The sequence below is a fragment of the Eucyclogobius newberryi genome, unplaced genomic scaffold (assembly GCF_026437365.1).
Source record: "Eucyclogobius newberryi isolate DKJ021-1_F unplaced genomic scaffold, fEucNew1.0.hap1 SCAF_4, whole genome shotgun sequence".
Classification (NCBI taxonomy): Eukaryota; Metazoa; Chordata; class Actinopteri; order Gobiiformes; family Gobiidae; genus Eucyclogobius; species Eucyclogobius newberryi.
In genome coordinates this window covers 9237170-9260136 of record NW_027316056.1, presented here as the reverse complement: position 1 = coordinate 9260136, position 22967 = coordinate 9237170, and the positions used below count along the sequence as shown (strand labels likewise).

Here is a 22967-nt window from a genome sequence, read left to right as displayed (position 1 = left end):
GGTCATTGTGGATCACAATGGTCATCGTAGATCACAATGGTCATCGTGGATCACAATGCTCATCGTAGATCACAATGGTCATTGTGGATCACAATGGTCATCGTAGATCACAATGGTCATCGTAGAGCACAATGGTCATCGTAGAGCGACAATGGTCATTGTGGATCACAATGGTCATCGTAGATCACAATGGTCATCGTAGAGCACAATGGTCATCGTAGAGCACAATGGTCATCGTAGAGCACAATGGTCATCGTGGATCACAATGGTCATCGTAGAGCACAATGGTCATCGTGGATCACAATGGTCATTGTGGATCACAATGGTCATCGTGGATCACAATGGTCATTGTGGATCACAATGGTCATCGTGGATCACAATGGTCATCGTAGAGCACAATGGTCATCGTAGAGCACAATGGTCATCGTAGAGCACAATGGTCATCGTGGATCACAATGGTCATCGTGGATCACAATGGTCATCGTAGAGCACAATGGTCATCGTAGAGCGACAATGGTCATCGTAGATCACAATGGTCATCGTGGATCACAATGGTCATTGTGGATCACAATGGTCATCGTGGATCACAATGGTCATCGTGGATCACAATGGTCATTGTGGATCACAATGGTCATCGTAGATCACAATGGTCATCGTAGAGCACAATGGTCATCGTAGAGCGACAATGGTCAATGTGGATCACAATGGTCATCGTAGAGCACAATGGTCATCGTGGATCACCACGTTGCGGGTTTACATCGCTGGGATCACATTTCCCATTCACCACTAACGAGCATGGAACGAGCAAATGATAGAAACACATAAGAAACATTTATATAGACCTATATCGCCAAAGTAGGGACAGTTTTTGGCGTAAATTTCACGAACTTGCACAGAAAGGGAGGAGCAAAAGAGCCCTGTGGGTCCCACATGGAATGACATAAATGAGGATGGATGGAAGATCGATGGAAGTGGTATAAATGCACACGCAGCATCTATTTGTCAGATAATCATATCGCCAAAATAGTGGAGTGAGTTTCGTTAAAAAAAGAGGGAGGAGCGAAAGAACTTGTGAAGCACCAGTACGCAGAGGACTCTGGAGGATCAGAGCGTAAAACAATGAAGCTGCAGACTGCAGACAGTGGCTGCACTCACAGAGCCCCACAGGTGGAGCTGCTCCATTCACCTCCAAATGCAGGACCCACATGTACTTCTCAAAGGGCCATAATCTCGTGCCTCTGCAATCCCATAATCGCGTCACGATGTAATCGAAAATGCAATTAATCATTCAGCCTTATTATGGAGAGTCAGACAGAATTGTAGAAATGCTATTTATCCTGTTAAAATGTCATAACAAGATACTGCAAACATGCTGCATGTGACGTTTTCTTCCATAAGTTATCCACATAATACAACACACACATGAATCGGACTAAATATGCTATAGAAAGGAGTCACTTACAGAACTCTGAGGTGTTTGAGTCCAGAGAAGTCAAACTTGGTGATGACGGTGAGGTTGTTCCCGTTCAGATCTCTGGAAAACAACAGAGGAACAGTTTAGTTTAAGTAATCTTATCTCCATGGAAACAAACCAACCAAATCAAACCCGTTACACCAGTGAAACCTGCATTACACCTGAGTTACATCCCTGTTACACCAGTGAAACCTGCATTACACCTGAGTTACACCAGTGAACCCAGCATCACACCTGAGTTACACCCCTGTTACACCAGTGAAACCTGCATTACACCTGAGTTACATCCCTGTTACACCAGTGAAACCTGCATTACACCTGAGTTACACCAGTGAACCCAGCATCACACCTGAGTTACACCCCTGTTACACCAGTGAAACCTGCATTACACCTGAGTTACACCCCCGTTACACCAGTGAAACCTGCATTACACCTGAGTTACACCCATTACACCAGTGAAACCTGCATTACACCTGAGTTACACCCCTGTTACACCAGTGAAACCTGCATTACACCTGAGTTACACCAGTGAAACCAGCATCACACCTGAGTTACACCCCTGTTACACCAGTGAAACCTGCATTACACCTGAGTTACACCAGTGAAACCAGCATCACACCTGAGTTACACCCCTGTTACACCAGTGAAACCTGCATTACACCTGAGTTACACCCGTTACACCCGTTACACCAGTGAAACCTGCGTTACACCTGAGTATAAACCTGTGTTAAACCTGCGTTACACCTGCGTTACACCTGCGTTACACCTGAGTATAAACCTGCGTTACACCTGCGTTACACCTGAGTAAAACCTGTGTTACACCTGAGTATAAACCTGCGTTACACCTGTGTTACACCTGAGTATAAACCTGCATTACACCTGTGTTACACCTGAGTATAAACCTGTGTTACACCTGCGTTACACCTGAGTATAAACCTGCGTTACACCTGTGTTACACCTGAGTAAAACCTGTGTTACACCTGTGTTACACCTAAGTATAAACCTGTGTTACACCTGCGTTACACCTGAGTATAAACCTGCGTTACACCTGAGTAAAACCTGTGTTACACCTGAGTATAAACCTGTGTTACACCTGCGTTACACCTGAGTAAAACCTGTGTTACACCTGAGTATAAACCTGCGTTACACCTGAGTAAAACCTGCGTTACACCTGAGTAAAACCTGCGTTACACCTGTGTTACACCTGAGTATAAACCTGCGTTACACCTGTGTTACACCTGAGTAAAACCTGTGTTACACCTGTGTTACACCTAAGTATTTACCTGTGTTACACCTGCGTTACACCTGAGTATAAACCTGCGTTACACCTGAGTAAAACCTGTGTTACACCTGAGTATAAACCTGTGTTACACCTGCGTTACACCTGAGTAAAACCTGTGTTACACCTGAGTATAAACCTGCGTTACACCTGAGTAAAACCTGCGTTACACCTGAGTAAAACCTGCGTTACACCTGTGTTACACCTGAGTATAAACCTGCGTTACACCTGTGTTACACCTGAGTAAAACCTGTGTTACACCTGTGTTACACCTAAGTATAAACCTGTGTTACACCTGCGTTACACCTGAGTATAAACCTGCGTTACACCTGCGTTACACCTGAGTATAAACCTGCGTTACACCTGCGTTACACCTGAGTAAAACCTGTGTTACACCTGAGTATAAACCTGCGTTACACCTGAGTAAAACCTGTGTTACACCTGAGTATAAACCTGCGTTACACCTGTGTTACACCTGTGTTACACCTGAGTAAAACCTGTGTTACACCTGCGTTACACCTGAGTATAAACCTGCGTTACACCTGCGTTACACCTGAGTATAAACCTGCGTTACACCTGAGTATTAACCTGTGTTACACCTGCGTTACACCTGAGTAAAACCTGTGTTACACGTGAGTATAAACCTGCGTTACACCTGTGTTACACCTGTGTTACACCTGAGTAAAACCTGTGTTACACCTGTGTTACACCTGAGTATAAACCTGTATTACACCTGAGTAAAACCTGTGTTACCCCTGCGTTACACCTGAGTAAAACCTGTGTTACACCTGAGTAAAACCTGCGTTACACCTGAGTAAAACCTGTGTTACACCTGAGTATAAACCTGCGTTACACCTGAGTATAAACCTGTGTTACACCTGAGTATAAACCTGTGTTACACCTGCGTAACACCAGAGTAAAACCTGTGTTACACGTGAGTATAAACCTGCGTTACACCTGAGTAAAACCTGTGTTACTCCTGAGTATAAACCTGCGTTACACCTGAGTAAAACCTGCGTGACACCTGAGTAAAACCTGTGTTACACCTGAGTATAAACCTGCGTTACACCTGAGTATAAACCTGTGTTACACCTGAGTATAAACCTGTGTTACACCTGCGTAACACCAGAGTAAAACCTGTGTTACACGTGAGTATAAACCTGCGTTACACCTGAGTAAAACCTGTGTTACTCCTGAGTATAAACCTGCGTTACACCTGAGTAAAACCTGTGTTACACCTGAGTATAAACCTGCGTTACACCTGTGTTACACCTGAGTATAAACCTGCGTTACACCTGTGTTACACCTGAGTATAAACCTGTGTTACACCTGCGTTACACCTGAGTATAAACCTGCGTTACACCTGTGTTACACCTGAGTAAAACCTGTGTTACACCTGTGTTACACCTAAGTATAAACCTGTGTTACACCTGCGTTACACCTGAGTATAAACCTGCGTTATACCTGAGTAAAACCTGTGTTACACCTGAGTATAAACCTGTGTTACACCTGAGTATAAACCTGCGTTACACCTGAGTAAAACCTGCGTTACACCTGAGTAAAACCTGTGTTACACCTGCGTTACACCTGAGTAAAACCTGTGTTACACCTGTGTTACACCTGAGTATAAACCTGTATTACACCTGAGTAAAACCTGTGTTATCCCTGAGTAAAACCTGCGTTACACCTGAGTAAAACCTGTGTTACACCTGCGTTACACCTGAGTAAAACCTGTGTTACACCTGAGTATAAACCTGCGTTACACCTGAGTAAAACCTGTGTTACACCTGAGTTTAAGCCTGTGTTACACCTGCGTTACACCTGAGTAAAACCTGCGTTACTCCTGAGTATAAACCTGCGTTACACCTGAGTAAAACCTGTGTTACACCTGAGTATAAACCGGCGTTACACCTGTGTTACACCTGAGTAAAACCTGTGTTACACCTGTGTTACACCTGAGTATAAACCTGTGTTACACCTGAGTAAAACCTGTGTTACACCTGAGTATAAACCTGCGTTACACCTGAGTAAAACCTGCGTTACACCTGAGTAAAACCTGTGTTACACCTGGGTTACATCTGAGTATAAACCTGCGTTACACCTGAAAAAAACCTGTGTTACACCTGCGTTACACCTGAGTATAAACCTGTGTTACACCTGCGTTACACCTGAGAAAAGCCTGTGTTACACCTGCGTTACACCTGAGTATAAACCTGCGTTACACCTGCGTTACACCTGAGTAAAACCTGTGTTACACCTGAGTATAAACCTGCGTTACATCTGCGTTACACCTGAGTATAAACCTGCGTTACACCTGCGTTACACCTGAGTAAAACCTGTGATACACCTGAGTATAAACCTGCGTTACACCTGAGTAAAACCTGTGTTACACCTGAGTATAAACCTGTGTTACACCTGCGTTACACCTGAGTAAAACCTGTGTTACACGTGAGTATAAACCTGCGTTACACCTGAGTAAAACCTGTGTTACACCTGAGTATAAACCTGCGTTACACCTGTGTTACACCTGAGTAAAACCTGTGTTACACCTGAGTATAAACCTGTATTACACCTGAGTAAAACCTGTGTTAGACCTGCGTTACACCTGAGTAAAACCTGTGTTACACCTGAGTAAAACCTGCGTTACACCTGAGTAAAACCTGCGTTACACCTGAATAAAACCTGTGTTACACCTGAGTAAAACCTGCGTTACACCTGAGTAAAACCTGTGTTACACCTGTGTTACACCTGTGTTACACCTGTGTTACACCTGCGTTACACCTGAGTAAAACCTGTGTTACACCTGAGTAAAACCTGCGTTACACCTGAGTAAAACCTGTGTTACACCTGGGTAAAACCTGTGTTACACCTGTGTTACACCTGCGTTACACCTGAGTAAAACCTCATTACTGTATAATATAGGGAGGGTTCACACACTTTTATTCAATCTTTTTTAAAATTTCTTAAACAATTTTCAGCTAAATATTTGATCCCGGTTATTGACAACTTTCTTAATTTATAAACATTGAATCCCAAGAATTTATTTTAAAAATCGAAAGTGACAACAACAAAAAAAGATACAATTTTAAATGCATTTGTTATAGGCATTTTCTCAACATTTAGTAACCCAAAGTTTTCACAGTTGTAAATCTTAATTTGTATAATCATTTGAAGGATTAAGGTTAAGGTGCACATCCTCGCAGAGAAATGTGTCCTAAGCATTTGACCCACAATGGACAATGTTTCCTAAATGTTTTAAAGGAGGTAAAATAGAACGCCGATCAAACTGGTTATTCTAATTTGTGGACAGAGAGAAGCCTAAACAGATTAGCATTAGCCATGTTGGTTACAATATCAGTTAATTCAGCTGGAACGCTCTAAGGTCAGAACTCGTAATGTTCAAGAGGGAAATAACAGCCCTCCCAGTGTCCGGAACGCAGCAAAAATACAAACAATAAAAGTACAAACATAAGTATGTAGACTCATAGTAAAGGCGTTCATATCGCACGTATGGATATTGAACAGGTCACTACTCTACAGAGAATCAAACTGCACTAAAAATACACAATTGATTATTCTTTTCCTCCCTCGGCTGTCGAGGATCACGTTTCAGATACTGTAACGGGCGGATCGCTGTGACCTTCTGCTGTCCTCTGCCGAAGAATAGAGTCTGTATCTGTGTGTGAACAGGAGCCAGGAACACATCTGCAGACGCCATTGTTGTCATTGTGCGCAGCTTTGAAAAAGTCCAACCCAAACACAGAAGACAGTCATTTGTTCATGTCTAATCGGGACAAAACCACCAGGGGTTTCCTCAGGCGAGCGTAAAGTAAAAGTTATGGATGAGCGCGGCAGTCAGGACCAAAGGTAAATGATGAAAAGAGCTTCAGGTAAGTTATTCTGCAGGAGGGTTTACCAACTGCCTGTCTCTCAGTCTCACAAGTGCATTATATTCCTATAGAATCACAACACACTATAATATTGACTATCGCTGAGACATAAACCCTAAAACAGAATGATCCACCATAAACACACTCTCAAACTGCTGCTTCTTCTGGGTTTATAATTGATAAATGATTTGAACAATTGGATGTGCATCTTATTTTGTCCCAAAGTACTGCTGCTTACACGAGTGCTGCCAAATATACTGCAAAAATATCAAGTTTGTAATACTGGTGAAGGCAATAATCAAAGTAACTAAATATATTCCAATAACACTAAGGTCCTCCATCTGTTTTTAAATTAAATTGTTGAAAAAGAGGATTGTATTCCAGTCCAAACAAGAACTGATTTAGTCTCAGTTCTGACTCTGTTAAGTGTGTTTTTATTACTAATACATTAAGGCGTGAACGTATTGTTTTAATCTAACTGCATTTATTGTGTCAAAATGAAGTGGAGTATATTCAAACATCGCAATATTATGGATATTGCAGCACTTAAAGGCGCAATGGACGATTTTTCGGCGATTTGAGAACGCAGGCGGAAGTGCGCATGCCACTCCCCCGTGCGGACTGATACAACACACACGTGCGTTTGTTTATTAGCGCAACGGAGCGCATCACATCTCTCGTCTCCCGTAGATTTCTGTCCACTTCTGCGTCAGCTCGAACTGTCTTTCTCCGTCTTCATTTTGTCCCGTACACTGAGGGAACTATATTATGATAGATCCATGCGCTTAGGCACGCGGAAACGTGGGGACGAGCCTGACGCGGCTGCAGTTGAGCGATAGGTGCGTTTTATGATTGATACGTGGCAGGACAAACGATTTATCCACGCCACGAGGAAATATGATAAAACATTTTCTGAAAAAAATCGTCCATACCACCTTTAACAGCCAATCATTTACAGCCTTTTCTTATACATTGATTTTTTTTGTTGCTCATTTACAAGAATAGAGTCATGTTTCAGCTTTAAATGCCTCATTGTGGATGAAGACGTTTGACTAAAACATTGTAAATCTGATCAGAAGTCTATGTCCTGGTTTTAATGCCGTGTAGAAGGGCGTTTCTCTCACGCTCCTGCTTCTGCCTCTAAAGCTCCTCCAGTGCCGTTTTGAAGAAGAAGCTTGTGTTTTTAATGAGCTGTTGTTTGTAAAGAGTCACCACTCGAGCGCGGGCCGACCCCTGACCTCTGCGCACGGCACTAAACCAATTATCCACGCCTCGTCTCCACGAGCACACAAATACAGACAAAACTGTGGCCCAGATGAAGCGACGTTTAAGCACTGAGGGAGAAACACAGCCAGGACAAGAACTGAGAAGGACGAGGACTGGAAGAAGCAGACGCAGCCGCAGACCAGGGCTGCAACTAAACATGGACCAGGGCTGCAACTAAACATGGACCAGGGCTGCAACTAAACATGGACCAGGGCTTCAACTAAACATGGACCAGGGCTGCAACTAAACCAGGGCTGCAACTAAACATGAACCAGGGCTGCAACTAAACATGGACCAGGGCTGCAACTAAACATGGACCAGGGCTGCAACTAAACATGGACCAGGGCTGCAACTAAACATGGACCAGGGCTGCAACTAAACATGGACCAGGGCTGCAACTAAACATGAACCAGGGCTGCAACTAAACATGGACCAGGGCTTCAACTAAACATGGACCAGGGCTGCAACTAAACCAGGGCTGCAACTAAACATGAACCAGGGCTGCAACTAAACGTGGACCAGGGCTGCAACTAAACATGGACCAGGGCTGCAACTAAACATGGACCAGGGCTGCAACTAAACCAGGGCTGCAACTAAACATGAACCAGGGCTGCAACTAAACCAGGGCTGCAACTAAACATGGACCAGGGCTGCAACTAAACCAGGGCTGCAATTAAACATGAACCAGGGCTGCAACTAAACCAGGGCTGCAACTAAACATGGACCAGGGCTGCAACTAAACATGGACCAGGGCTGCAACTAAACATGGACCAGGGCTGCAACTAAACATGGACCAGGGCTGCAACTAGACCAGGGCTGCAACTAAACCAGGGCTGCAACTAAACATGAACCAGGGCTGCAACTAAACCAGGGCTGCAACTAAACATGGACCAGGGCTGCAACTAAACCAGGGCTGCAACTAAACATGAACCAGGGCTGCAACTAAACCAGGGCTGCAACTAAACATGGACCAGGGCTGCAACTAAACCAGGGCTGCAATTAAACATGAACCAGGGCTGCAACTAAACCAGGGCTGCAACTAAACATGGACCAGGGCTGCAACTAAACATGGACCAGGGCTGCAACTAAACATGGACCAGGGCTGCAACTAAACATCGACCAGGGCTGCAACTAAACCAGGGCTGCAACTAAACATGAACCAGGGCTGCAACTAAACCAGGGCTGCAACTAAACCAGGGCTGCAACTAAACATGGACCAGGGCTGCAACTAAACATGGACCAGGGCTGCAACTAAACATGGACCAGGGCTGCAACTAAACATGGACCAGGGCTGCAACTAAACCAGGGCTGCAACTAAACATGAACCAGGGCTGCAACTAAACCAGGGCTGCAACTAAACATGGACCAGGGCTGCAACTAAACCAGGGCTGCAACTAAACATGAACCAGGGCTGCAACTAAACCAGGGCTGCAACTAAACATGGACCAGGGCTGCAACTAAACATGGACCAGGGCTGCAACTAAACATGGACCAGGGCTGCAACTAAACCAGGGCTGCAACTAAACATGAACCAGGGCTGCAACTAAACATGGACCAGGGCTGCAACTAAACCAGGGCTGCAACTAAACATGAACCAGGGCTGCAACTAAACCAGGGCTGCAACTAAACATGGACCAGGGCTGCAACTAAACATGGACCAGGGCTGCAACTAAACATGGACCAGGGCTGCAACTAAACCAGGGCTGCAACTAAACATGAACCAGGGCTGCAACTAAACCAGGGCTGCAACTAAACCAGGGCTGCAACTAAACATGGACCAGGGCTGCAACTAAACATGGACCAGGGCTGCAACTAAACATGGACCAGGGCTGCAACTAAACCAGGGCTGCAACTAAACATGATTTGAGTCAAGTCAGTTCAGTTGCAGTTATTGTTTCGATTAGGCGCCAGTCAAACGATTATTTCTATTTTACATTGAGACTTTTATGCATTATTAACCAATTAAAAGCTGAAACTTGGTGACTGAAGACTTCTAGAACGAGAATGTTCACATTTTAAAAAACAAATGCGTATCATATATTTTAAAAAAGTGCTATTCCAACATTATTTGTATTATAACTGGGCAATATCAAATTAATGTGATTTTTTCAATAACTGTACGTTTATTTATTTAAAGCGTCAGAAATTTGAGTGATTATTGATCATTTGTTGTTAATTGTAATTATTTTGACCGTGATAATCATAACACAACATTTTAATAACATCTCACACCTGTCGTCGACTGTACTTGACATGAAAATGGTCACATCGAGGTCAACTTGTGCCTCGCTATTTTCAGTGCTGATTCTCAAAATCGTGCAAAAAAATACTTTTTTTTGCGTTTTTACAATCAATTTTGGCATATCCAGGTACCGACATAACACACACAAATAGAAAAGAAACAAAAACAACAGAGATAAGACTAAGCTCTCAAGAGACTCTTTAAATGACCTGACTAGGCGTGGCTCACATTGAAATTATACTTCGACAATAATTTAACAATAACAACACAAATATGGACCATAAAATGACCCACTAAAGAGCAGTAATATATTATTTCCTTGTTTTGTAGACTACACAATATTATGATTTTTTTCACATCTCCAGTACACAAAGTGATATTTCACAGTTCTAGACATTTCTTCCACCTCTATATTATTATTATTATTATTATTATTATTATTAGGCCCGAGCGCCACAAGCTGGCGAGAGGATTATTAATCTCGTAAGGCCGTGCGAAGCACGGCTGCGAAAGTGCGCACGTAGTGCGCACGAAATCGAGCGCGAAGCGCTCGCCCACTTCCAAACACTCACTAACGCACTCCTCCACTCATGCACGCCCCGTGCATACTAATTAGTTGTAGGAAAATGGAACATTACCGTTGTAAACGGGCGAAGCCCGTGCAAAAGTTCGCACTAAACGAGCACTTTACATTGGGATGACGACCGCTTCGCGGTCGTCATCCCCATATAAAGCACTCATTTGCGCTAAGAAGCTCACGAATACGTTCCCCATCTCTTGCATGTTCCGTGCATATAAGCATGTAATGCAAAAATTGAACATTATTACTGTATAGAGGGCCAAAAACACAAAGTGGGCGGAGCCCACTCAAAATTATCGAAAGTACCCGTCAGTGACCAGGGACCCACACCATGAGGTAGGAAAGCGCGAGCGCTTTCCGAAAATGTATAGTTTATGATATTTGAAAAATGGGAAACATTGTTTTCGCATCGGAATATTATTCTTTCTTTCTTTCTTTCTTTCTTTCTTTCTTCTTCTCGGGACCAACCCCCCTATTTTTCACCCAGTGAACATTGACGAAAAGTCACAAAAATTTGCACACCTCTAAAAATCGTGCCTCTCTACATTCTGGCTATTTCCCTTTTCTAAAATAAAAAAAATTGGCGCGTCAGCGCCACCAAATGTACCAAAAATGCATTGAGAGATGGGAAATGACCCAAAAAAAATCTGATCGTAGAATCATGAAATTTGGCGCAGAGGTAGATGGTGACAAGAGAAGTAAAAAATATTATTACGGCAATGCCGTCCGCCCAACCAAATGTCGGCCATATTGCTTCAAAAATGGCTAAACATGACTTCGGAGTTTTTCCAAACGTCGTACTTTTACGAACTCCTCCCAGGGCGTTGGCCCTAAAAAGCTGAAATTTGGTGAAAATGCTACTGAGGAGTGGGACATCAAAAGTTATCCAAATTACATTGATACCTCTCACGGTCTCTGAGCGGCGAAGCCGCAAACTGTAGCTAGAATTTCAGAAATCTCCCATATTTAAAATTTCTGCCGTTTGCGCAGATAAAGTCCGAATTGCGTCAAATTAGAATCAGTTGTTAAACTCTTTGCCCTAAACCTACTTGAAGTGAAATAAATTCATTTGGCGCCACAGCGCCCCCTACAGATTTTATATGGAGGTTAAATGTTTAGTTTTGCGAAATTATATGAAATTTGACACACAACTCAATTTTAGCATCCCCATCAAAAAAGTCAATGACTCATGTCATAATTGTTATGGCGTTGCCGTAACGATGACCGAAACCTTTCATGTTTACACTTTAGACTTTCACAAACTCCTCCCAGGGCGTCAGCCCTATTAACCTGAAATTTGGTGAGACTCATCTTCAGGACCATCAAAAGTTATCCACATTTTCATTCAAAGAGTCACGGTGTCTGTGCGGCAAAGCCGCACATTTTGCCAAGAATTCAAAATAAAATAGCTTTTTGATGGTAAAACAAAGGGGAGAAGATGTGACAGCGTCACAGATTCAGCAGTAGGCGTAATAAAAGGACAATTGGGGCTCCTCTTGCGGCGTGGCGGCGGCGTGGCGGCGGCGTGGCGAGGGCCGATCATTGCCGCTTGCGGCTATATTTACTATTACTATTATTATTATTATTATTATTATTATTATTATTATTATTATTATTATTATTATTAGTCCAAAGTCAACCCCAGTTTGCTGCTGCTGCACAGTCTCTGTTTAAAGCCTCAGATGCTGCTTCAGCTCCTCAATCGGCCCCTGACAGTTTGATTTGCTGAGAGCACAGTTTAGAGCTCTGGGACCTGGGTCATATTAGAAATAGCAGTGATGGTCTGAACACTCGTTATGAGTGGATTTTCTCACAGGAGAATTACAGACAGACAATGTAATAATAACAAGAAATATCGTCATTATTGGAGGTGAAGCTGGGCGTTTATAAGTGACTTACAGCAAATAAATGCAGTGTTTCCCAAAGCATTCGGCTGAGGCGATCCAGGCGTTTGAATTATTCATCACAATATGTTGGAGTGAACATGACTTATTGCCTCTATTTCATCTTTAAATTGTTGTTTTTAACAGTGCAGTTACATGATATTGTGAATGTTCAAAGCAAATATAATAGTTTGTAAAACCCATTTGGTGTTTAACTTGTTTTTATATTTAGAAAATGCGATCATGCCGTGATGTGATGAATGCACTTAACAGGGTGGTCCCTGAGAATCTAAAGGGTGCAAAAGATGTAGTGCAACATTAGTTCAAATGGAAACTTCCAACAGAATTATATGCTGATGACATCACATCATTCTGAATTTCAGCAGTGAGTCAATGACGAGAAATGACATTTTCTCCTGAAAGAGCTCAAAACACAACTAAAATGTTTAAGAGCTGCTAGAATCAGAGAAGTGTGAAAGTTTACAAGTCTTTGTTTGTACCTGACATCTAAAAGAAGTAAATTTATAAAACAGTTGTAGAACAGCAGATAAACCACAGAACACAACAAGCTAACAAGCTAACAAGCTAACAAGCTAGCTAAGCTCTGCAGTCAGAGCAACAATGGAGAAACCTGTTTCAGCAAAAAGCAAAGAAACACGTTTGATCAGTTGTGCTGCTCATAATTCTGCCGCTCAGAGGAATGTTGAGGAGCAGAACCTTTAGGGCCCCGTCCCAATACTCGCTCCACACACTCTGAGGGCCCAGGGGAGGTAAACATTTCAATCCACAAGGGCCGAAGCCCGACAGCATTAGAGACAAGCCCGACCCAAACCCCTTTTACAGCCCGAGATGACTCAAGTGCACGTGCAGCGAATGGCACGAGTTTGGTCTTGATCCTCCTGGACGCGTGTCCAGGAGGATCCACGGGGCCAAAGGACGTCCGCACGGACCCGTTTGATCCCGTTGGCGTCAGGGAAATGATTTTAACTATGTGGACGGTCTGCGCGGAATTGAGCAGCTAGTTCACATTTCTACTGTCTGACTATTCACCTTATTCCAGAAGCACGACTTAATCCTTCTTCTGGTTGTATTAGTGAACATGGAGCTACTGCATTAGTGAACATGGAGCTACTGCATTAGTGAACATGGAGCTACTGCATTAGTGAACATGGAGCTACTGTATTGGTGAACATGGAGCTACTGTATTAGTGAACATGGAGCTACTGTATTGGTGAACATGGAGCTACTGTATTAGTGAACATGGAGCTACTGCATTAGTGAACATGGAGCTACTGCATTAGTGAACATGGAGCTACTGCATTAGTGAACATGGAGCTACTGTATTAGTGAACATGGAGCTACTGTATTAGTGAACATGGAGCTACTGCATTAGTGAACATGGAGCTACTGCATTAGTGAACATGGAGATACTGCATTAGTGAACATGGAGATACTGCATTAGTGAACATGGAGCTACTGTATTAGTGAACATGGAGCTACTGCATTAGTGAACATGGAGCTACTGCATTAGTGAACATGGAGATACTGCATTAGTGAACATGGAGATACTGCATTAGTGAACATGGAGCTACTGTATTAGTGAACATGGAGCTACTGCATTAGTGAACATGGAGCTACTGCATTAGTGAACATGGAGATACTGCATTAGTGAACATGGAGCTACTGCATTAGTGAACATGGAGCTACTGTATTAGTGAACATGGAGCTACTGTATTAGTGAACATGGAGCTACTGCATTAGTGAACATGGAGCTACTGCATTAGTGAACATGGAGCTACTGCATTAGTGAACATGGAGATACTGCATTAGTGAACATGGAGCTACTGTATTAGTGAACATGGAGCTACTGCATTAGTGAACATGGAGCTACTGCATTAGTGAACATGGAGCTACTGTATTAGTGAACATGGAGCTACTGCATTAGTGAACATGGAGCTACTGCATTAGTGAACATGGAGCTACTGTATTAGTGAACATGGAGCTACTGCATTAGTGAACATGGAGCTACTGTATTAGTGAACATGGAGCTACTGCATTAGTGAACATGGAGCTACTGCATTAGTGAACATGGAGCTACTGCATTAGTGAACATGGAGCTACTGCATTAGTGAACATGGAGCTACTGCATTAGTGAACATGGAGCTACTGTATTGGTGAACATGGAGCTACTGTATTAGTGAACATGGAGCTACTGCATTAGTGAACATGGAGCTACTGCATTAGTGAACATGGAGATACTGCATTAGTGAACATGGAGCTACTGCATTAGTGAACATGGAGCTACTGTATTAGTGAACATGGAGCTACTGTATTAGTGAACATGGAGCTACTGCATTAGTGAACATGGAGCTACTGCATTAGTGAACATGGAGCTACTGCATTAGTGAACATGGAGATACTGCATTAGTGAACATGGAGCTACTGTATTAGTGAACATGGAGCTACTGCATTAGTGAACATGGAGCTACTGCATTAGTGAACATGGAGCTACTGTATTAGTGAACATGGAGCTACTGCATTAGTGAACATGGAGCTACTGCATTAGTGAACATGGAGCTACTGTATTAGTGAACATGGAGCTACTGCATTAGTGAACATGGAGCTACTGTATTAGTGAACATGGAGCTACTGCATTAGTGAACATGGAGCTACTGCATTAGTGAACATGGAGCTACTGCATTAGTGAACATGGAGCTACTGCATTAGTGAACATGGAGCTACTGTATTGGTGAACATGGAGCTACTGTATTAGTGAACATGGAGCTACTGCATTAGTGAACATGGAGCTACTGTATTAGTGAACATGGAGCTACTGCATTAGTGAACATGGAGCTACTGCATTAGTGAACATGGAGCTACTGCATTAGTGAACATGGAGCTACTGTATTAGTGAACATGGAGCTACTGCATTAGTGAACATGGAGCTACTGCATTAGTGAACATGGAGCTACTGTATTAGTGAACATGGAGCTACTGCATTAGTGAACATGGAGCTACTGTATTAGTGAACATGGAGCTACTGTATTAGGGAACATGGAGCTACTGCATTAGTGAACATGGAGCTACTGCATTAGTGAACATGGAGCTACTGTATTAGTGAACATGGAGCTACTGCATTAGTGAACATGGAGCTACTGTATTAGTGAACATGGAGCTACTGCATTAGTGAACATGGAGCTACTGCATTAGTGAACATGGAGCTACTGTATTAGTGAACATGGAGCTACTGCATTAATGAACATGGAGCTACTGCATTAGTGAACATGGAGCTACTGCATTAGTGAACATGGAGCTACTGTATTAGTGAACATGGAGCTACTGCATTAGTGAACATGGAGCTACTGCATTAGTGAACATGGAGCTACTGTATTAGTGAACATGGAGCTACTGCATTAGTGAACATGGAGCTACTGCATTAGTGAACATGGAGCTACTGTATTAGTGAACATGGAGCTACTGTATTAGTGAACATGGAGCTACTGCATTAGTGAACATGGAGCTACTGCATTAGTGAACATGGAGCTACTGCATTAGTGAACATGGAGCTACTGTATTAGTGAACATGGAGCTACTGTCTTAGTGAACATGGAGCTACTGTATTAGTGAACATGGAGCTACTGCATTAGTGAACATGGAGCTACTGTATTAGTGAACATGGAGCTACTGCATTAGTGAACATGGAGCTACTGCATTAGTGAACATGGAGCTACTGTATTAGTGAACATGGAGCTACTGTATTAGTGAACATGGAGCTACTGCATTAGTGAACATGGAGCTACTGTATTAGTGAACATGGAGCTACTGTATTAGTGAACATGGAGCTACTGTATTAGTGAACATGGAGCTACTGTATTAGTGAACATGGAGCTACTGCATTAGTGAACATGGAGCTACTGTATTAGTGAACATGGAGCTACTGCATTAGTGAACATGGAGCTACTGTATTAGTGAACATGGAGCTACTGCATTAGTGAACATGGAGCTACTGCATTAGTGAACATGGAGCTACTGTATTAGTGAACATGGAGCTACTGCATTAGTGAACATGGAGCTACTGTATTAGTGAACATGGAGCTACTGTAAAAGTGAACATGGAGCTACTGTATTAGGGAACATGGAGCTACTGTATTAGTGAACATGGAGCTACTGCATTAGTGAACATGGAGCTACTGCATTAGTGAACATGGAGCTACTGCATTAGTGAACATGGAGCTACTGCATTAGTGAACATGGAGCTACTGTATTAGTGAACATGGAGCTACTGTATTAGTGAACATGGAGCTACTGTATTAGTGAACATGGAGCTACTGTATTAGTGAACATGGAGCTACTGTATTAGTGAACATGGAGCTACTGCATTAGTGAACATGGAGCTACTGTATTAGTGAACATGGAGCTACTGTATTAGTGAACATGGAGCTACTGTATTAGTGAACATGGAGCTACTGCTTTAGTGAACATGGAGCTACTGCATTAGTGAACATGGAGCTACTGTATTAGTGAACATGGAGCTACTGTATTAGTGAACATGGAGCTACTGCATTAGTGAACATGGAGCTACTGTATTAGTGAACATGGAGCTACTGTATTAGTGAACATGGAGCTACTGTATTAGGGAACATGGAGCTACTGTATTAGTGAACATGGAGCTACTGCATTAGTGAACATGGAGCTACTGTATTAGTGAACATGGAGCTACTGTATTAGTGAACATGGAGCTACTGTATTAGGGAACATGGAGCTACTGTATTAGTGAACATGGAGCTACTGTATTAGTGAACATGGAGCTACTGGATTAGTGAACATGGAGCTACTGGATTAGTGAACATGGAGCTACTGTATTAGTGAACATGGAGCTACTGTATTAGTGAACATGGAGCCACTGTATTAGTGAACATGGAGCTACTGGATTAGTGAACATGGAGCTACTGTATTAGTGAACATGGAGCTACTGTATTAGTGAACATGGAGCTACTGGATTAGTGAACATGGAGCTACTGGATTAGTGAACATGGAGCTACTGGATTAGTGAACATGGAGCTACTGTATTAGTGAACATGGAGCTACCGACTTCCAGAGAAAATACGTTCTGCCCAGACTAAAAAGCCGGTTCAGTTTTGACTTGTGGGTCACATGAACACTGGACATTTTACACAAATCAATCTACTTGACTTTTCCATTTAAGTGAATGGAGTTCCTGCTCGACCGGAAGTGCAACTACAACAGAAGTTCAGATCCGTGGCAAAAAGAGGGGCAGAATGATAAATACTGCCAATGTCATGAAGAGACGTGACTGTGGTAAAGAAAAACAACTGTTAGTCTTGTTAAACCACAGTTACATTTGTGAATACGAGTCTGATTGTAATAAAACACACAGCGTTTTGAAGCTTAATATACAGAGAACACGATGTGTCCCCTGAACAGGGACCACTGTCCACTGACTTCTTCTTCTGCAGGGTGTGAAATGCTTGCGCTTCCTGCTTAGCCAGTAATAATCTATAAATTAGACGCACTGTTGTATGAGCCGCAGGGTTCAAAGTGGGGAAAAAGTAGCGGCTTGAAGTTTGAAAAATACACTAATCACAAAACCCCAGCTACTAGAAGCTAACAGAAGCTAACAGAAGCTAACAGAAGCAGAAGCTAACAGAAGCTAACAGAAGCTGACAGAAGCTAACAGAAGCTAACAGAAGCCTAACTCTAAAGAAACGGGACACAAACTTCAGCGGCTCGTCGTGAAAACACATTTGAAATGCAGTATGTCACAATAATGTCATCGTGAATTTAAAAAACTCGACGTGCTCCACTTCAGGGCTCGATCGAACAAATGTGACTATAATATCAACATTTACACAATTCACATCATTGTTGGATAAATAAGTGTTCACTGTATATTTTACAGTAGCTGAAGCTCTTCAGTCATTTAATCAAGTAATCAGATGGTGTTTTATGTTTGTTTTTCGACCAAGATTTGTATAAATCGACAAAAAAATGGATTTAGATTGCAAGGATTTAAAAGGTACAGAAGCAGAAAGGAGTGAGACATCGTGTTTTTGCAGCTGTGGTCTGAGCAGTTCAGGTCGGATATATCGTCGAATGCTTTCTAGACCAAAATAATGTATTTAATGAAATACAGCTCTAGTTTGGAGAGTTTCATTAAGGCCCTTTGGATTTTCATTCCTTGAAATTATATTTAACATATTTGACAGTTAGCCATCTAGTCAGAGTTTATTACTTTAATATTTAGTTTAGTTTGTTTATTCTACATTTTACAGGGTCCATGTACATAAATATTAGCTAGAAGAGAAGCTTTGTAGAAAATATAGATCTATAATCTCTTCCCACCCCAGAATTTAGTCAAATCATCTTCTTGGGTCCAAAAACATATTACGTTTTTGAGTTTCCTGTTCTTCTTCTTCTTCTTCTTCTTCTTCTTCTTCTTCTTCTTCTTCTTCTTCTTCTTCTTCTTCTTCTTCTTCTTCTTCTTCTTCTTCTTCTTCTTCTTCTTCTTCTTCTTCTTCTTCTTCTTCTTCTCTTCTCTGTCACACTCAATTAGTCTGAGTGCGAGCGCAGCCAGTACACCACACTCACAAGAACCCGACCAATATCATCTTTACATGAAAATAATCACCACTGTTTCCTCCATCCGGCTCTTTCTGTTTGAGTTGCAAGTCTCCGTTCGCTGCCCACGAATCCTGACCAAAGACGTTCACGGTTGAGTTATAATTTAATAAGAGATAATTGTCAGTTTCTGCAACCGCTGGGGTCATACAGGGTCACGCTGAATGTAAGGGAAGTGTGTGACAAAGCAGTGAATCATCTGAGGCTTAAGAGGGACTTTCCAAATCAAGAGCCATCGCAGAAAAAGTATTTGGGCTTTGAAAGTACAATCTTCAAGGTGACTTTTCTGCTGGAGGAGTCGCCTTCTGCTTGTTTCCGTGGAGCTGTCAGGCGGCCCCAAATAAATAGTCTGTTTGCTGTAACCTGACCCAACATTTTTCAAGTGGGTCGGTCGGTAGGTAAATTCTTATTTTTTTACTTTGAAGGCAAAAAAAAGATCAAAATCGTCGCAATTTTTTGACTCGACTCGGAGTGACCGGCAGGGGTCGGGCTTCAACAGTCCAGAGGTCAGGCTTCAACAGTCCAGGGGTCAGGCTTCAACAGTCCAGGGGTCAGGCTTCAACAGTCCAGGGGTCGGGCTTCAACAGTCCAGAGGTCAGGCTTCAACAGTCCAGGGGTCGGGCTTCAACAGTCCAGGGGTCGGGCTTCAACAGTCCAGGGGTCAGGCTTCAACAGTCCAGGGGTCAGGCTTCAACAGTCCAGGGGTCAGGCTTCAACAGTCCAGGGGTCAGGCTTCAACAGTCCAGGGGTCAGGCTTCAACAGTCCAGGGGTCAGGCTTCAACAGTCCAGGGGTCAGGCTTCAACAGTCCAGGGGTCAGGCTTCAACAGTCCAGGGGTCAGGCTTCAACAGTCCAGGGGTCAGCGGGCTTCAACAGTCCAGGGGTCGGGCTTCAACCGTCCAGGGGTCGGGCTTTAACAGTCAATGACGGAAAACGTCTCGATCAACCCGATCGTGAGACTAAATCTCCCCATTTTAAGATATTTCAATCGACCTTTTGCACGTCGTTATCCTTTATTTTGGTAGCGAAGGCGAGCGGGGGGAACATACGGGGGACACGGGCAGCGCCATGTTTGTTGTGATGGCGCTGCTGGGCGTGTTTCAATCCCAGAATGCAAAGCGCAGGTCAAATTGAACATGAAGCCACACCATGACTCAGTTTCGGTCGGCTAGTTTTATACCGGGTCGGTCGGGTTACAGCAAACATACTTATTAATATTATTATTATTATTATTTTGCTAAATGTCTTCAATATTCATGAGTCTGAAGTGACGTGATTCACTCGCTGCTGCCATCTTGAGGTCTAAAGCTGCGTGTTCACTGTGGAATGGACCAACAAAAAGTCTCAAAACAAAGGATTCCTCTTCTAACATCCCCAAAGAGCCCGTTTGTCCAGAAATGTGTGACTGTGGTCAGGAGGGACCAGTGGACTGGACCAGATCACTCCAGACTGAGGCTGTTTGTTTCAGGTCGTTAGCAGCTAATGCTAGTTTACATATCATCGTGTGGCTATGCTAATAAACGTGATAAACTTGACTTGACTTGATCTTGTGACAAACAGATGCATTTCCACTGATGGCGACTTTATGTATTAAACACGTTACATTAAAGCTAAAGGGCCGATGACAGATTGGACTACACATTTTACTAAAATACAATTAAGATCGTTATATTAAAGATTTTACTAACAAGGCAACAAATGTTCTAGCATTGTAGCAATACATAATCACTAAGACTTTTACGTACAATGTAAACCTACGTGTGTTAACCTAAGTAGGTGTTTTTGTGATTATCCATCTGTAACTCGCTCTCCGCTTTCTGTTAATTAATTATTGATTTATTTTAGCCAGACTCTGCTAATTCCCCATAAGGAATGAACGGAGCAGGAGGCGGAGCTCCACATTTCTAAGGTCACTGGAACTGGCCGCTCAGTTTCAAGAAAACAGCCTCTTTTAGTCTTCTTCCAGTTAAAAAAATGTATAGATCATTGAACCCTACATGTTTTACACCGAGCCAAACCTCCTGTAATGTAACAGAAATGAGTGTGAGAGAACAACGATATTGTTTAAATGTGTTTTTTTGGTGTAACTTGTGTCAAAACGTTTGGATGGAGTCGTCAATGTCGTCAATGTTTTATAGAAATCACTTTCAACTCTTTAATTCACAAACTGCAACTGGATCTGTCAAATCTGTACAACTAGAACCTATATTTACAACAGACATTATCCCACCAAATAAAGTCAAAACTAGAAACTCATCAGTTGAAAGTTGAAATTGAGAAGTAGTTTCCCGTTTATAACACACACAACACACACTTATACAAGAACACGTACATTTAAGTCGATCTAAACAACAAGATACGCTGCTGTTTGGATTAGACATTAATTACAGCTTTTGCGCTTGACTAAACGTAAAGATTAAATAGAACATTATGTCATCACGCTATCCCAGCATGCACCACTAAAACTAACGGCGTCGGCAACAATGATCAAACTATTTAGAGCTTTTAAAATTTTGTATTTCAAATAAACAAACAAACACAAATTGACGCAGAATAAGCTACAGTTAATAATGATTAATCACTTAAGCAAAAGAGAGAGTGTTTTAAAGAGAAACGATCACAAAGGCTTTTCAAAAAACACTGTTTACATAATTGAATGTTTAATAAAATCACAAACTAAAGATAAACCAATGATTTCCAAATGTTTATTGCAGTGACATGAGTGAATTAGCCTCTGTCATGTCAAAGATATTTTCACTATTTTATCCAGATCACATCATATTAACGCTCAATATCAGAAATGTGTTTATATGTCCTGTGTTTTATAATAAAGAGTATTTCTCACAAACATCTCCAGAGACACTTGTGACGACATCAGACGGTGGAAAGTGAATCTTTAGCAGATTTTAAGTCACAATCTTCTCAATCTAAACTCTTTAAAAGACACACTCGGACCAGGTGGCGCTCATGTTTAATCCGATGACTTTTTAAAGCTGTTTCGTCATTTACAGCTTCATTTAACGACAAAGAAGCTAAATTTCAGTCTCGTTGCCCCCCCCCCCCGACTGCTCAAATATCATCTCCTGCCCCGTTGCCGAGGGGCAGCCATTTCTCACACATCGCCCTGACAATGTGACTCCACTCGTTTATTACTCGTTTGGGCGCTGCCACGGTCGCCTTGATGAATGGGAAAGCGATGGCCACTGTGTCCCTGGGAACGCACCGGAGCGGATCACTTTACATGCTAATTACCCATCAGCCCCCCTGTGCAAACGTGTCCGCCGTCGAGAGGTCAACAGGGGTCCGAGCGTATCACTCACAAATGATTTCTCGTTTGACCTGAAGAGGCGGCGGCGCTGACATTTGCACAGACGCACGGGGCAAAGAAAGAGTGTTTAATCTCAGAGCGGAGAAGGGAAAGGAACGCGGCGTCAGCAGAAGCTCCCGAAACTATCTCTCTGATCAGAGCAAAGTGAAGCAGAGCTGCAACTACAGATTATATTCGTAGTAATAAGTACAACAACTTGTGTGAGTTCTGTCCAGGTAAAACACTCTTGCGTGTTTATCTGAGAGAAGAAGATGATTATGGTCTTTACACAAGCTCCACACTGGATATTTATCTGGAGTTTATGCCTTTAACTGGCCCGATTATCTGACTTCTGAATGTGGCTCGCAGCTAAGCAACCGTCCTAACTCATTATCTTCAAAGAGAAA

General features: G+C 42.6%; 1 protein-coding gene across 1 annotated transcript in view; it reads right to left on the bottom strand.

The window, feature by feature from the left end:
* LOC140377765 (slit homolog 1 protein-like) overlaps positions 1 to 22967 on the bottom strand; it is a 146676-nt gene that overhangs the window by 109201 nt on the left and 14508 nt on the right. The window contains exon 2 of the mRNA XM_072463316.1: positions 1463 to 1534. Within this exon, the coding sequence (XP_072319417.1) occupies positions 1463 to 1534 (72 nt within the window). The remainder of the gene's footprint in view (positions 1 to 1462; positions 1535 to 22967) is intronic.